Source organism: Mesoplodon bidens (genome assembly GCF_964165515.1).
Source record: "Mesoplodon bidens genome assembly, chromosome: 13".
NCBI classification, from domain to species: domain Eukaryota; kingdom Metazoa; phylum Chordata; class Mammalia; order Artiodactyla; family Ziphiidae; genus Mesoplodon; species Mesoplodon bidens.
In genome coordinates, this window is record NC_138169.1 from 66,141,505 (window position 1) to 66,158,438 (window position 16,934).

A 16,934-nucleotide genomic window follows, 5' to 3' on the forward strand; every position below is an offset into this window, starting at 1 on the left:
GAGGTGCAGGATGTACAACCATCCGGCTGGGGAGCTGTTTCTTTTTCTCCACCCAGCTGTAAGAAAGGGAAGGGAGGAGGGAGAGGGAGGGAGGGGGAGGGAAGGAGGGAGGGGAAAGGAAGGAGGGAGGGGGAGGGAAGGAGGGAGGGGGAAGGAAGGAGGGAGAGGGAAGGAAGGAGGGGGAGGGAAGGGGAGGAGGGAGGGGGAGGGACGGAGGGAGGGGGAAGGAAGGAGGGAGGGGGAAGGAAGGAGGGATGGAGAGAGGGAGGAAGGGGACAGGACAGAAGGAGGGAGGGGGAAAGAGGGAGGGGAGGAGGTGGGGGAGAAGAAAAAGCCTGAGTGACCAGGAGTTTAAGAACTCTAGGAACAGGGCTTCCCTGGTGGCGCAGTGGTTGAGAGTCCGCCTGCCGATTCAGGAGACACGGGTTCGTGTCCCGGTCCGGGAGGATCCCACATGCCGCGGAGTGGCTGGGCCTGTGAGCCATGGCCACTGAGCCTGTGCGTCCGGAGCCTGTGCGTCCGGAGCCTGTGCTCCGCAACGGGAGAGGCCACAACAGTGAGAGGCCCGCGTACCGCAAAAAAAAAAAAAACAAAAAACAAAAAACAAAACTCTAGGAACAGAAAAGAGAAATCCAAAGATGGAGAAGGGTATGTGGGGTATGGGGGCAACGGCCCAAGGCTGAACAGGACACAGCCCTGCCCTCCTACAGCCTCGTCCAGAGCAGCAGGTGGACACAAGCAGGTGATTAAACAATACCTATGATGGGAACTGTGACGTAGCTGTGTGGTGTCAGGACAGCAAAAGAGGGGACTGGAACCCTGAGGACGTAACTCCTGAGCTGAGGTGGAAGGATGGGGGGGTATCCTTCCCCCACCCCCTCAGGTGGTGAGGGGACAAAGAGAGGTTCCCAGCAAGGCAGGATGTGCCAAGAAGGGTAGGGAGTGACATGATTAGATCTGCAGCGGGGAGTCAAGGAAAGAACAAGAGACTGAGTTAAATCTCTGCCTGACCTCTCTGGGCCAGATTCCAGTTGGGAAGTTTAACCATAGAACTGACCTCTCTCCCTGAGTACTGCAGCGTGGAGAAGGGCCCCCGTGGTTTGGGGCTTTATATTATGGAACATTCTTTCGAACCAGAAGGTATTGCCTCCCAGCTTTAAGCCCTCTGAACGCAGGACCAGAGGCCACTGTCTCAGCTGCCCCCCCCCCCGCATAGCTTGAGTCAGCACCCAAACACCTGCTACGTTTGTGGATCGTTAGTGCAGGTTCCGGCAAACTGAGACTGGGTGAGCTCCTGGGGTCTGCGTGATTCTGTCACGGGACTGCCCTGGGCAGGGGCGGCAGCAGGTGGGGGAAGTGGAAGTGTCTGGGGTGGGCAGGCAGCCCCCTCCCTGAGGGTGGCCAAGCACACTTGTGCCTCACGACACCCGCGTTCACACCCTACCTTCCAGGTCCTGGACTTTCTTCATGTAAATCTTCAGTTGCTTTTTGAGCTTCCTCTCATTCTTCTCCAGCTTTTCCACCAGTTCTTTAAGGTCCTAAAAGCAGGAGGAAGCAGTGTGAGAACAGATCTAATCCTGCCCTGGAGGGCAGGGGTGGGATCCGGGGCCCAGCCTGGCTCACAGGCAGCCATCAAGGAGGCCAGGCTCCGGGTCTGGACCCATGAAGTGGGAGATGGGTCACAGTGTTCTCTCAGCCTGGACGCAAGACTCCTCTGGGCTCAGGCTGCCTGGCGCCCTGCCCAACCCACAGTTCTCTAGGCCAAGCCTCCTCAGGTTGCCATGCCAACCCCCAGGAGACCCTCAGCCTCAGGGTCCCCAGGTGGCTGGGAGGTGCCCTGGGAAGGAATGGACAGGTGAAGGCATGAGAGTGCAGCGGGGAGGTGTCAGCTGGACGAGCCTGCAGGCCAGCGAGGTTACCTGGGGCCCAGAAGCAAAACAGGCTCTTGGCCTGGGCCCCACAGTGGCTGCCTAACTCCCAGCAGCCGCCACCACAGGGAGAAAATCAGCCCCTGGAACAGCATTACTGTCACCCTGACTCAGCTGGGCAGTGGAGGCAGGAAGCTCCACGACCGTCAGAGACACTGTGACTAGGAGTGACGCAGGAGACAGAAGCAAACATGCCCCTGTGGAACCTCGGAAAACATCTGGACCCTCTTTCTCCTTCCTCCTCTGCACGGGTGACGTCCCTTTCATGCCTCCTGCCTCAGGCCAAGCCTCCCCTACAATTCTTTTTCTGTAATGCTTGTTAATCCCATGTAGAATCATGCTTTTGGAAACACCATCTTCTTTCTCTTCTTTTTTTTAACATGTCTTGCTTCCCCTACTAGTCTGTTAGCTCTCTGAGGACAGAGACTGTCTCTCATTTCTCTGGCATCTGCCCGGCTCCTTTGGTTACTGCCAGGATGGCTACCAAGCATTCCTCCCCTCCAGCAAGAGGAAGAGTCCATCCCCATCACTCAATCTGCCCAGATTGGTCTTAATCAACAGAATGTGGCAGAAGTGACCCTGCGCCAGTTCTGGGGCTAGACTTTAAGAGGCCTCCCAGCTCATCCTGTTGGAAGTCAGCTGCCGCGTAAAGCAGCCCATGGTGGTCCAATGAAAGACGGCCACATGTGTGCAGAGAGCAGATCGCGTGGAGGGGAACCGAGGCCCCAGACACAGGACTGGGGCTGTCTCACATCCTCCAGCCCCCTCCAACCACAGGAGAGCCGAGACAAGTCACCCCCACTGAGCCCTGCCAGAATTCCTGACCCAGAAAGTGTGGTTGCTATTCCAGGCTGCTAAGTTTTGGGGAGGTTAGTTATACATTAACAGATAAATAAAATAGCTCCACAAACACTTGCTGACTGTAGATTTCTAGACTCTCTACTCCTACCACAGGGCCAAGCACATGAACCTTGTCCATTTGGCGAAAGGCCACTCCTGGTCCCCTTTTCTTCTAGAACGTGACCTCCCGGAGCTGGGCTCCACGGGGCACGGCGACTCACCAGGTTCTCATTGGTCAGCCGGGACATCTCCTGCTGGATGCCGAACTCCACCTGGGCCTCTGGGGAGAGCAGCAGCGTCTGGCAGAAGGTCTGCTGCTGCCTGTCCATCTCCTCCTTCAGGGCCTCCACCTGGGCCTTGAGACCGTCCACCTCCTCCTCGTGCTCACGGCTCTGAGCCTGCAGCTGGGCCTCCAGCAACCTGCACCCGGGAAGGAGGGCAGGTAACCGGGTGGCTTGCGTCTGTGCCCCCAAGTAGGGGCCACACATGGACATGCAACAGGGCAGCAGCCGAGCAGGGACACAGCAGCAGCAGCAATTGCATGAAACCAACAGGGGACGGCCACGGAGCGGAGCAGGTCCACGGGGCTGGGCAGGCAAGCGGGCCAGCCTTCCTCTGGGACGACAGGGAGTCAAGGCCACACACAGCACCCACGGCCTTCGGCCTTTTTCTCAACCACCCTCATCCCTCTGTTCTTTGCTCCTGAGCACAGCCTATTGGTCTGGGATTGAGAGACTGTCTCCATGTCAAAATATCATCAGCAGAAATAAATTTCTTATAGCATCTTTTCAATAAAAGCATCCATATCTGCCCAAAGTTCACAAGAATCTCCTTGCTAAGACAAAACTCTGGTAGACGGAACTAGCTGTATTACTTGCATATTTTCCCTTTAGTAGATTCTCTGCAAGTTTTAGAAAGATCCTTTCTTTTTACCTTTTTTTTGAATTTTATTTATTTTTTATACAGCAGGTTCTTATTAGTTATCTACTGTATACGTATTAGTGTATACACGTCAATCCCAATCTCCCAGTTCATCACACCACCACCCCCAACCCCCTGCCGCTTTCCCCCCTTGGTGTCCACACGTTTGTTCTCTATAGAAAGATCCCTTCTTTTTATTTACCTTATACCCACTTCATCTCTGGCCTTTTATATACATTTTTTCCCCAGTCAAAACAGAAACCAAGACTAATTGCAAATGATCTGGGGGGAGGTTTAAGATCAACTGCTGTCATGACAAGAAGCAGAGAGACCTAGAGAAGATCTGGAGAAGGTTGGGGAGAAGCTTCGCGAGACTCTCTGGGCAATTCTAGGAGACACCTTCTATTATGAGGGAACGGGTAAGGAATTAAGGAAGGTTCCGAAGCAGCCTCCTCTTCAGGAAGTTAATTACTGATATGACTATGGTGCTGTCTTCTTGGGCGTAACTACTTGAACAAACTTTCATCCAAAGCCTCCTGACTTGGTCACCCCACCCTCTCCCTGGGATGCAGATAAAGATTGTGACCAGAGCTCAGCAGAGTCAGGACCGTGGCAGTGCCTAGGAGACAGTTCCATGTTTCTGCAGTTCTGCTAGTTCTGCTATCATTCTGGGAGGAGATGACTCCCACAAGACAGGAGGGAGCAAATCTACAAGGGAGCAAGAGAGAGGGGAAAGTCTACACCGGGAAGTCCCGGATGGAAGCAAGCCCGTGTTCGGTCAGCTCCACGGTGGCATCAGGTGCAGTGCTTGGCCCCAGGGGCTTCTCAGCAAAGTGACACAAATGAATGAAGAAATGACGGAGGTACGACTGATTCACCCATTCATCACAGGCAGCGTCACCAAAGGAAAACAACAATGCGAGGACTGTGGAAAGTAACTTGGTAATTGAATCAGCATTTTTAGGGTCACACGGTATTTAGATAACATCCAATCTTGGCTACAATAAACTAAAAGTAATCACCAGTAAGTTATAAATTTAATGGAACGCTTGGGCTCTAGGAACTCTGCCCAAAGGATTAGTTTCCGGGTTGCACTGTGAGTTTGCTGCTCACATCTTTCTTACCCTCCATGTAGACTGTAGTTGGGTGACTTAGTCCAGGGTTCTGTGCAAAGTCGGAGAACCCCCGCCTGAGCAGGTGAGAAAACTAAACGTGAGGGAGGTTTGAGGCCACTGCCAGTGGCAGATCTGGTTCTGGATCTCCTGAGGCATAGGGCTGTGCCTTCTTTGTTTTAGTAATGCATTCATTTCTTTATGTATTAAAGCGCATCTTATTCCCCCTCCCAACCCAAAATAAAACAAACTTCTAGATGGGACAGGAATTTGATCTTACTCCAAAATAGCCACTATACAAGTAGCAGCTAATATTTATTCCATGCTTTCTACGCGGCAGGCACGTGCAAAGTGCTTCACCTTCATCTATTCCTTGCAATGACCCGAGGAGGCAGGTCTGATTCTGATCCACATTCTACCAGAGAGGAAATGAAGCCAGATGTCACGTTGCTCACAGGTGGGGCCATGTTTGAACCCACAGCCAGGAGACATGCTGCCTCGAGAACCAGCTGACCTCAACCTTCTTCTGCCAAGAAGAGAGGCTCTTGATACTGTAACGGGACCTCCATGACGTCATCAGCAGGCAGAACTCGGGAGATGATGCGAGAGGCACCGGGCTCCTGCTGCAGCCCGCCGGCATCAGGCCGAGGGTGCTGGGCACAGCACTCATGCCACCTCGCCCAGCCTGTTTCCTCTTCTGGGAAACAAGCCTATTGTTGGGAATCTCAAGTGCACGAAGCTATGCCACAGCCCTGAAAAGCCACGCGCTGGCAGGAAACGTGCGATGTGATCGCCAGGTTGTGTTAATTCTGCGCACGTCTAACTTCCTTTGCTAAGCTTATCACCCAGGGCCGATGGCCAAAAGGGTTACGGATTCAGGCTCCAGTAGCAAATGGAACCAGGTTCGCATTCTGGATCTTCTGCTCAAGCAGCAAGTTCCTCACACCCTGCAAGCCCCAGTGTCCTTGCCCCGTGAGCGCACGGTGAGGGTCAGACATGGCGACCCTGAAGCACACTGGGCGCTGGGCTGGTCAGCTCTTATGAGGTCCAGGCAGTCACTGCAATGGCGACTGGCACACGTGCTGGAGGGCAGGCTGCCAGGGCCCCTGTGCTTGGAGCACGGCCGGCAGCACAAATGCAGCCGATGCTCTTGGCTGATCCTGCAGTCAGGATGGTCAATATGTAGCACGGAAGCAGCACAGACTCAGAAACCCACAGAATTAAGTTCCCCTCGTTCTAGAGAGCTGTGCGCCTGCTGCCACGTTAACTCCCTCTGGTCTATTCCTTCACCTGCAGAGTGGGTGAGCTGCAGCCGGTGGACTCTAAGGTCCCAGTGAGCCATCTAGTGTTACCACAAACAAGCAGCCTTCACACAAAGTGACAGACGACGATGCAAGGGGCTACCCACCCACACCCCTCCCCGTCTCACCCCCGCAAACTGTGCCCTTGCCTCCACTCCAGCTGAAAAACAATTAAGCATAGACACAAGCGGACAGAACAGAGAAGACACAGGAAGAAAGGCACAATTTGACCTGGCAACTTGCTTTAGGCCTTGGTAGGCCAAGCCGAGCTCTCCATCTTCATTCAAGTATCCCCAATCCTCAGTCTTGCTAGAAATAAAGGACAGAAAAACAGGGCGTCCAGTGTAGAGGGAGAGAGGGCAGCAGAGAGCCCGGGGAAGAGAGACCACAGCCAAGGTGGGGGAAGAGAGACCACAGCCAAGGTGTGGAAAGGCAGGAGGGGAGGCTCCAGAACGCCCAGCTCCCCTCCTTTCCCTCCCATCGCCGGCACCTCCTCCTGTGGGATCACTGATCACCCCAGGCCGGAAAGCACGCTCCTGAGGACAGAGCAGAGGGTGGCGCTTGTTCGGCTTATCAGCAGCATGGGCGGGGCAGAGGCATTCACCTGTGCTCACTCACGGCCCTTCCCACTACCAGGAGGACTGGGAAAAGAAAGGGAGAATCAGGAGCGATGCAAACAGGGCAGGGAGGAGAGGACCTGCGCGGGGTGGAAGGTGCAGACACTGAGCAGGGGCTAACTGTACAGGGCGGGGGCGGCGGCCTCCCAGATGCCGGATCTGGGGAGCAGCAGGGCGGCACCTTGGGGACATCTGGCTCCAAGAGGACAGGGAAGGAGACCACATATTTTGCCTGCTTTTCAATGTGTGTTTCCTTCCTGTCACTTCTTAAGGGCAGAAAAGTATTAACTCATCTCAACTCCTGTCCTCACTGCAGTCTTGCATAAAGAAACAGGGCTTCCCTGGTGGCTCAGTGGTTGAGAGTCTGCCTGCTGATACAGGGGATGCGGGTTCGTGCCCCGGTCCGGGAGGATCCCACATGCCGCGGAGCGGCTGGGCCCGTGAGCCATGGCCGCTGAGCCTGCGCGTCTGGAGCCTGTGCTCCGCAACGGGAGAGGCCACAACAGTGAGAGGCCCGTGTACCGCAAAAAAAAAAAAAAAGGAACAGTTAATAACAACTATGCTAATAATAACCAGCATGCTGAGCACTGAGCTTTCTCCCCTTAACCTTGGGACCCAACTGCATTACTCCTATTTACTCAACTGGGAAAGCAGGAGGCCAGACGCCTCCTATTTGCGAGTTATTTTATCCTCTCCATTTGCCCCATGTTTGCCCAGTGCCAGCAGCGCAGCTCCTGGAGACCGGGCACGTCACAGACTCCCCCAGCACGGACCGCCCCCCAACCCTACACAGCCCCGGGCACACGTGAGGCCCTCGAAGGCCAGCGGGACTGGGTGGTGGGCGGCAGGCAGAGCCCTGCTGTCCCCACTACATTTCGGCCCCTCAGTCCCTGCTCCCAGAGGCCTCTGCTGCTGCTGGTTGGATCCCAGCTTTCCTGGCAGGAATCACGAAGCAGGAGCTGCGTTCACACTGCTTGCTATCAGGACCAGTAACCCCTTCCTAACCCTCAGGAGGAAGACAATCGTCCCCAGGAGCACCTTTGGACATGGTCAGCCACTGGGCCATGCCCTGCTGTCAGGCTGTGTGTGAGGTCTGGGGGTGCAGCCCCCCACTACATCTCCCCCCAGCTCTGCCGCACAAGGAAGGGCCCAGCCCTTGCGGGGCTCTCCCGGGCTGCTTCTTGGGCACAGCTGGTCACACAGACAGCAGGCCTGGCTCTGGAGTCAATGAAACGGAGCAGACGGAAAGCTAGTGACGAGTGTGCTCTGGGAGCCACTCCGTGGCCTCTGCCTCCTGGTAATGCTGCTTCTCCCTCCGGCTCGGTGTTTGCCCTGGGACCTCACACAGGCCTGGCTTCCCCAGATACGGCCTTTGCTTGTAGACTCTGCTGGCCCCGCCCTGCTTAGCTCTCAGCCGGTCTGTGTGTCCCATTATCCTTGCCAATCCACATGTGGCCTGGGCTGTGCGAAGGGGGGAGCCGATAGCTTAGGCCTTTCCCCTCCCAGCTGTTAACATTTACATTGAACTCGGGGCCTTTTAGCGCCTACGGAGCTAGTGCTTTAACCCAGAGGGCGGGTCACTGGGGATAACTCCTGGCACAGTTGGGGTCATCCTTGGGTCGGGCCCAGAGGTGGGTGTGTTGTTGCTGAAGGGGCCCTCGGGGATCCCTTCCTGCAACTATCTCATTTCCACATGTGCAGGGACACCAAGGGGGAGATGAGTTGCCTGACACTGACACCTAGGCTACAATGCAGGTGCCCTGTCTCCTGGCCTTGGTCTCAAGCCCTTTCCTGGCTTATGCTGGCTGGCCCCCCAGACCCCGAGGAGGGGCTGCCAGGCCTCTGAGGGTCCCTGCACTCCTACGGCTCCCAGCAGACTCCCTCTGCAGGGGGGCACGCGTGTACTGCTGAGCCCTGCGGTGAGGAAGTTAGCATTCCTAATTCTGTAATAACATCCAGGCATCATGCACAAAGATTAGAGTGCCGTGCAGCCCAGTCGTCCCATGGGGCTCAGGACATCAGGCGCACTTGAGGACACGGGGAGGGGGAAAGGTAAGCTGGGACGAAGTGAGAGAGTGGCATGGACATATATACACTACCAAACGTAAAATAGATAGCTAGTGGGAAGCAGCCGCATAGCACAGGGAGATCAGCTCAGTGCTTTGTGTCCACCTAGAGGGGTGGGATAGGGAGGGTGGGAGGGAGGGAGACGCAAGAGGGAAGAGATATGGGAACATATGTATATGTTCAGTATATATGTATACCAAACATATATACATCTATGTATATACATATATACATAGATGTATATATGTAACATATATGTATATATATCGGTATATGTATAACCGATTTACTTTGTTATAAAGCAGAAACTAACATGCCATTGTAAAGCAATTATACTCCAATAAAGATGTTAAAAAAAATAAAAAAAGAAGCAGAAAAAAAAAACCAGTCAACCAACTCCAGGCCCATCTTTTGTTCCCGTTGAAGGGGTCTCCCTCCCCCTCCTCCACACCACTGGGAGCGAGGGCCGGGGAAGGAGCGCCCCCTAGTGGTTTGAGAAGGAAACTCCCAAACAAGCTCTCGGGAAATTACATTTTAAAGTAAAGCTAAGTCCTTGATGTAACTTAATACTAACCCATATTCATGGAGAACTTCCCGTGTAGGTGCCCCTGTGCTGAGCCCTGTTCCCAAAGAGGCCAGAGACACACACAAGAGTAAGCAGCGGGCAGAGCCTCTGACAGCGCCCAGGCAACGGCTCCCCTTGGCTAGGGAGCTCCTGCCCGGGCCAATCACCCATGCAGCCCGGGCCAATCACCCACGCGGCCCCGGCCTCCTCCTTCGCCATGAGTGAAAGTGCTCAGCTGTGTCATCGGAGAGGTGTCTTCTAGATCGGCCGTATACAACCTAAAACTGGAAATGGCACGCACCAGAAAATATGACTTTCCCTCTGCAGAGACTGTGAAACCTAGGACCCAACGACCGGCCCTCTGCCCAGCGGAAGGACCTGCCGCCGCATGGACAGACACAGGCAAAGTTCCAGCCAGCTTGGTGTCCCATTTCTACAAAGACCGCTTTGTGCTCCATGGATGTTCTCATTTCTTTCCTTCCCACCCAGACCTTCTACCCAACTGCCCAAGAGATTCGAGATCTCTGAGAAATGGGAGGCTGCAACCCGATGCCGGGAGCAAGAGGACTGTTGGGACCACAGGCCTGGCCACAGAGGAGGGAGTTGTTCGTGGATAAACATGGTTATGCCATGGAATTACAGCAGACAGAAGTTGTGCCGATGGCTCAGGACCAAGAGAATTTGGGGGAACATAAGGGAATGGTCACCCCCCAGGAGAAAGCTGAGAGCTTCTCAGAGCAGCTGAGCTGGGTCTGTGAGAGAAGCTGGGCAGTCAAGCTGCCTCTCCTTCGCCCTGCCCAGCAGGACAGCCTGCAGCAGCTGGGGCTCAAGGCCCAAGGAACCGTAAACTCCAAGCCACCCTAAGGCGGCTGCACACACCCCTTCCTGGTGAGACCAGGTCTCCATCCTCCTGCGCAGGCCCGTTAGGGGGTGAGTAATAACCCCAGGGTCAGCTGCCCAAGCCCAGGTGGCAACTGCAAACCTGCTCTCTGTGCCCAGGGCCTCATGTAGTTTCCCAGCACCTGCTGGGTGGAGAGGGCCTGCAAGGAGGTTTCTTGGGACCTGAGAAAAGGTCCAAGAATGCACCTTAAGTCTTGCTCTGGAGTTCCACAGACTTGGGAAGGCTTGGGTGGAACGGGCCAGCAGCCAAAGGAACATGTTCCTGGAGCCAGACCTGAGCCCTGGCCACACCCCTGCCCCCACGCAGCTCTGTGAGCTGGGTGCACGCCCAGAGGCGAGGCCAGCCCGAGAGCAGCAGGAACCTCTGTCTCCCAGCCCACCTGCCCGTCTCTCCCGGGAAGACCCTGATGCACTTGGTTCCAGACAGCCCTGAGAAGACGGCCTCTCCAAACATGCAGCCTGCCTGCTGCAGCCCAGCTCTGGGGCACGGACCAGCCTTCTCTTTACCCGAGTTTTGCCATTTATAAAATGGTAATAACGTTGCTGGTTTCTTTTAGTTCTGCGTTTGGAAGCAGCAAGTGCTTTACATAGTCCTGTGGCTATTCTCAGAGCAGGCCCTCAACACTGGCTTCTCGCTCCAAATTTGAAAACAAAAGACACAGTTGCAAAGATCAAAAAAGAACTCTATAAACTATGAAAGTTAGCAAGTGAAAAAGTTCTGAACTTGGAGACCAGTACTCTTAGAGGGGCTGTGATTAGGTGGGGGTGTGTGTCTGTACTCCCTCCAGAAATCGAAGCAAAATTCAGTGCATACGTTTTTCTAGGGAGACCATAGATTCTCCAATCGCCCCAACTCCAAAATCATCCCTGTATAATACAATTTACATTTCAACCAGAACACTCTCCATTACAGGAAAAGCAACTGTCTTCAAAGCACCTTTGCAGGGAGCAGCCCTTGTTGGAAAGGACTCCTTGCTGTCTGGGCTCCAGGAATCACATCCTAATCCTCCTGCCCTGCCAGCCTGCCCACTGCTGTCCTCCCTTGCTGCTGGGATTCAAGGAATTGAAAGAGAGACAAACCCACCAATGTCATTTCCAGGTGCGGGGCAACTGGGGCACTGGTTCCTCTGGCTTCCCTTCCCCGAGGCAGAGGCTCCTTTCTATACTTAACTCGGTTTCACACGCTTTTAATTCCCTATTGTAGGCTGGGTTTGCTGGGAACTGAATTATTTTAAGACATAAGAAAAGCTATTTTTATTTTATCACCATCATCATTATTGCTGCAAAGGAAGACAAAGCCAGGGTATTAAGCATCCCCTGGGAATACCTATACTTAGGTCTGGATGCCTAACAACCATCTGGATGAACAAAAAGCGGGCTGATAACAGCGATGGTCCATGAAAATCAGAAAGATAAGCACACTCGCTTGTCAGGACCAAGTTCCCAGTTTCCTTCTTCCTTTTAAAAAATTTTAAAATATCACCTGTGTTCTTTTTTCTTATTCATCTCATTTCTTATCTTCACCCAAGATGATTTAAAATGACTAAATCTTGACTCAGTTTTGGCATTCAGAGATTCACCTTCATTTCCTTCTTTGCCTCCTCTTGAAATAAACTGAATTTCCTCCTGGGAAATTCAGGCCTGGGGGCCTGCTAAAATACCCTCACCTTCCGATCACCTACACAGTGGGCTGGGGGCAGCCCAGCCTGGGAGTCTGGCCTTCGGATTCTACCTTGACTCAGTTACAGGCCCGTCGTGTGCCTGAGTAGCTCAGTTTTCTCATCCGCAGAAAGAGGGGCCAGATGAGAAGATCTGGGAATCAAAGCCCTGGGAAGTCCTCACGTCGTTCCGTGACACTCCTGCAAACAGGTTCATGCTGCACTCCCAGCGCCCACTACTGACAACTTTCTGGATGCACTTGCTGTTTTTAGCCATTTTAAACTAATGCTTAATGATTGATCAACATTCAGGGAGAGAGACAGGTAGCCAGGGAAAAGGCCAGCTCCGGTTTTACAAGTGCCCACAGAGGCACAGGTAATAAGAGTGGCTATAGCAACACTGATGTTAACTGCGTGCTTATCACGGGCAGGCACTGCTCTGAGGGCTTTGCACGGACTAGCTCACCTAACCTCCGTCACCCTATGTGGTAGGCTGCTACGACCATCCCCGGTTCACAGGTGAGGAAACGGAGCACTGAGCGGTTTGAAGTGTCCCTACATAGCTGGGAAGCGAATGGAACCCCAGTGCACACTCTCAAGCGCTCGGCTGCACTACCTCGGGGGCCCTGCTCTGTCCTGTGTCCCGGGGCCTTGCTGCCTCCCTCAGTCACTCTCTTTTGCCTTAACCCCGCGTAGCTCCCCCTTGAGGGGGGACCAGAAGTGGGAAAGTCCTGGAATTTAGTCCAGGCTAAAGTCCAGGGAAATCTCCTTTTAGCCAGTATGGTAGTGGTCACATTCTCCCAACCAATCTCTGCAGTGCCTGGCCTGGGTTCCATGTCTTAAATGACAGGGCATGGGGCCCAGTGTCGCGTGCGTCCACCAGCTGGGCTGAGTAAAGTTGGCAGACGGGGCAAACAGCTGGAGCAGCCCCTCTGCTACTACTCAGACGGGCTCACTTGGCACCTGCTTCTGTTTTAACGAGAAAAGTCGCTCCCAGCCAGTCCTTCCCTCTCGTCCTGTCCAACCTCCCAGGGAAGCTCCCTTCCCCAGTGCTTTTCAGAGGATCTGGGTTCGGGATGCTCCAGGGGTGCTCACTGGAGTCTCGCTGATGCTAACAGCAGGCTTCCTTAGCGCGTGGGACTCACCGAGGCTGCTCTTCCTCATTTATCTCCTATAAAAACCAACACCCTGATGCGGAGCGCAAGGTCGATGCCTGAGGAGTGGCCCTCACGTACCAGGCTGGGCAGGGCTCCTTCCCTGTCACCCCCTCCAGGCATAATGACTGCAAGGTGGGGCTTACCTGTTCGTCTGGCAGACCCCGTGATAGGCCTCGATAGCGTCTTCCTGATCCACGTGCTTTTCACTGTTAGGCCAACTTGTTCTGGCATTGATGTTTGGCTCCTGGAACGTCCCAGATTAAAAAATAAATAACTCTGGTTATACAAACAATTGTTATGAAAAGACTTTATACACAGAGGGAGAAAAACGAGCCTTTGAGAAAAGACAAAGGCAGCAGAAGACTTCAGATAACAGCGGTTAATCCCCGGCAGGAACGTGACTTTTAAAAATCACATTGGGGGCTGCCCTGGTGGCGCGGTGGTTGACAGTCCACCTGCCGATGCAGGGGACACGGGTTCATGCCCCGGTCCGGGAGGATCCCACATGCTGCGGAGCGGCTGGGCCCGTGAGCCATGGCCGCTGAGCCTGCGCGTCCGGAGCCTGTGCTCCACAACGGGAGAGGCCACAACAGTGAGAGGCCCGCGGACCGCAAAAGAAAAAAACACATTGGGAAAGCCAGGGAGAATCACAGTCACAGTCAAAGGCCTGGCTGTGAAAGGCAGAGAGGGTGGAGGGGAGGCTGGTGGAGGGAGAGGCAAGGATGGTGTCCCTGGAGGAGAAAGCCCCCCCGAAGGCGGAGGAGATGACCTGAGATCTTAGTTTGGAATCCTGCACGCTCAGTGCTGCCCACCTGCCCCAGCTCCCCCGCCCCCTGGGCCCACGCCCAGAGCGGCCCAGGTGGCCTCCGGCCCCTCCCACCCGCTCCTCAATCTTGTGCAGGAGGGGGAAACATTAGGAACAAACGCTAAGTTGCACTTGTCACCCTGGGAGAGCAGAGAGAGAGGGAAGACTTTGTTTACCTGGGAAACAAAGTACATAGCAAGGGGCAAGACCTGAGGTGAAAAAACCAGGCCAAGGGGGCTGCTCAGGCCGCGGCCCAGGTTTACTCTAATTCTGAGCCTCATTCCCTTTGAACGTGTTCCTACTGAGTAACTTCAGAAGATCCTAGAAACTTCCAGCAAAGTCTCCTGTGAAAAGTCATGCTGGGAGGACAGCAGGTACTTTGCTCTACTTTTAGAGGAGACTCTAAAAGACTCTGCTATTTTAGGTTGAAGGCCCTCCTGCGTAAAGAAACGTAAGAAAAACACCTCTCCCCCTAGCATGGCCCCAATGCCCCGTCCGCGGCCCCCTCTGCTCACCGAGCCCTTGCCAGCCAGGCGGCGCTGGTCGGCGCTCACGATCTGGGTCCTCAGGATGAGCACCTCCTCCTTGCGCACCTCCAGCTCCTCGTGGGCCAGCTTCAGCTGGTTCAGCAGGAGGCAGTAGCTGTCAGGGGTGCCGTCGGCGGCGCTGTGCTCTGAAGCTTGGTCGGCCACGGCTTTCCTCAGCTCGTTCAGCTCATTCTTCAGCTTCTTGTTCTCCGACTCCAGCTCCTGCCTCTGGAAGGCAGCCCGGCCACATACTCATCACTCCCTGGAGCCCGGGCAGCGTCCCCGGGGGGCCTCCTCCTCCACCTTCCTGAACCACCCGCCCCGTCCACCTGGGAAGCTAAGGGCAACCTTCCCGTGTTAACAACGGGACACACAGTATACGTTCTGACTACGTCAGCAAGTGGTCAAAGCTGGGGCCCGGACTTGAACCCAGACCCCCAAGTTGTCGGTGCCAAGGATCTGACATGATGCCTGTATGGTCACAATCCTCTAAGTGATTCAGTGGGGTTCGAATTTCTAGGTGTATTTGGTTATGAAACCCTTCTTTGTGGAAGTGCTGGGTTAACAATTTTAAACATGTTGTTAACACAGGACTTCCTGGAACCCTAATATGTTAATGTATCTTTTGACTTTCCAAGAGAGAATATAAAATGCCTGATATCCTAAACGTATTTGTCTAGAGAGGCCTCCTTGCCCCTTTCTTCTAAGGAGCATCACATGGACTACTGTTTTGGAGAACAGACCAAGAACATTGCTTTGGTCATACGGAAAGCCGCCAATTGCCAGTGGTAGCAGAGAAAACACTGCCTGTATACAGAGTCAAAAATACCACTGAAACTCAGTTTTGGAATGTATTTACAATTTTCTAGGTAAAATATTTAACTGTGTGTTTGAGATGAAGTCAGATAATTTAAAGCCTGATAATTACACATAAATTGCTGATAGGGCCCTGGAATATATGGGATTCAAAATTTCCCACAGAAAACCAAGAACATGGATAACTGGGCACTGGCTACACATTCATCACAGAGCCACAGGATCACAAAGCTAGGAGATCATTGGCTGTAACCCTTTTACTTAATGAACGAGGAAGCTGAGGATGGAGCAGAGAAGGCTCACAGTGACTTTAGAGGGTGGTCCACTACTGCACCACACACGTGGTCATTGCTGGGACATTTGGGACCAGGCGTGGAGACAAGTGATTCTGCAGAAATGAGAAGGGCCCTGGGGTGTGGTGATCACTGGTGCGTCTAGTTATTAAGTTCAGGAGTTAAGACGCCACTCAGAGCCTGGGTGATTTTCCTTCTGCTAGCAGTGTGCACTCCCAGGACAAGCCGGCACTGCCTGGTGAAGGAGCACTGGGCTTGGAGGCAGGAGCCCTGGGTCCTCACTCTGGCTCGAAGTACAACTTTGTACCCCTGGAACCTTTGCTTTCTCAGGTGTGGTTCAAGGGACTGAGACCAGATGGTGGCTGAAGTTTCCTCTCGCTCTGACCAGAGTTGAGTGGGCATCAGAATCCCCAGAGGGTGTGTTAAAACCCAGATTGCTGGACCCACCCCAGAGCTGCTGATTCAGCAGGTCTGGGCTGAAGCCCAAGAATCTGCATTTCTAGCATGCTCCCAGTGATGCCGCTGGTCCCAGGACCTCTCTTAAGAGAACCACTGGGATAGACCATTTTATCATCTTTAAAATGAGGGGTGAGATTGATGCCCCGATAGCCTAACAAGATCCCGTGTTCCTTTCCTTCCTTTGGGGCTAAGCCTCCCTCAGGAAAGGAAGCTGAAGGATGGCGTACAGAAAGCACCGTAACAGGCATTTATCACAGCAAGAGACTCCCCTGCCCCCAGGAAGGTGTTAAATCTTTTAAATATCACATGAGAAAGTAAGTCTAATCAATAATTCAAAAGAGAAAAACCTACCTAGCACCCTCTTCCTATACCATTAGTGTGGCCCTACTTGTTCAAAAAGCTGTGGGAATGACTCAGGGCTGTTTTCCTGAGCAATATGGCTGTTACCAGAGTAATCTGCAGTCCTGTAAATGGGACCAGGCTGAGTGGCCCTGGCAGACTGGATACATTCCCAACTCCCAAGCCTCTGGGAAAGACAGGGGAGTGGGAATGCTCCATCTAATGCCCCTTTTCTGTACCTCCCACCCATCCCTGCCCACCCGCCGCATCGCTGCAGTAAATGCAGGCCCGCTTGTCCTCAGACCCGAGGCCTTCCACCCTCCACCTGGCCACCTGCTGCTGGACACGCTGGGAGAGCCCTCGGCCTTACATATCTCCATGCTGGTCTGGACTGTTTTTCAAAGTAAGTCCATTCCACTGGCACATTTTACTTTAACTGAAACTGTATCAGGTAGGTAAGATACATGTGACATAATAATAAATATATATTTGGTCTCTGGCTCTGGTTCCTGGAAGAGCTTCTTAAACTCCTGTAACCTCCTAGTGTTAGAGGTGAGGGGAACATCTTCTGTTATGTTTGGTCTTAGTCCCTGGTTCCTGGCACAGAGCTCCTAAACCCTTGGAATTTC

The 16,934-nt window shown here is 53.7% G+C and overlaps 1 protein-coding gene across 1 annotated transcript in view; it reads right to left on the reverse strand.

The window, feature by feature from the left end:
- MYO5B (myosin VB) overlaps positions 1 to 16,934 on the reverse strand; it is a gene marked incomplete at its 3' end in the record, with an annotated part of 387,279 nt that overhangs the window by 15,684 nt on the left and 354,661 nt on the right. Inside the window, exons 28-31 of the mRNA XM_081252328.1 lie at positions 14,387 to 14,626; positions 13,210 to 13,310; positions 2,990 to 3,188; positions 1,445 to 1,538 (exon numbers count right to left, since the gene is read on the reverse strand). Of these exons, the coding sequence (XP_081108454.1) occupies positions 1,445 to 1,538; positions 2,990 to 3,188; positions 13,210 to 13,310; positions 14,387 to 14,626 (634 nt within the window). The remainder of the gene's footprint in view (positions 1 to 1,444; positions 1,539 to 2,989; positions 3,189 to 13,209; positions 13,311 to 14,386; positions 14,627 to 16,934) is intronic.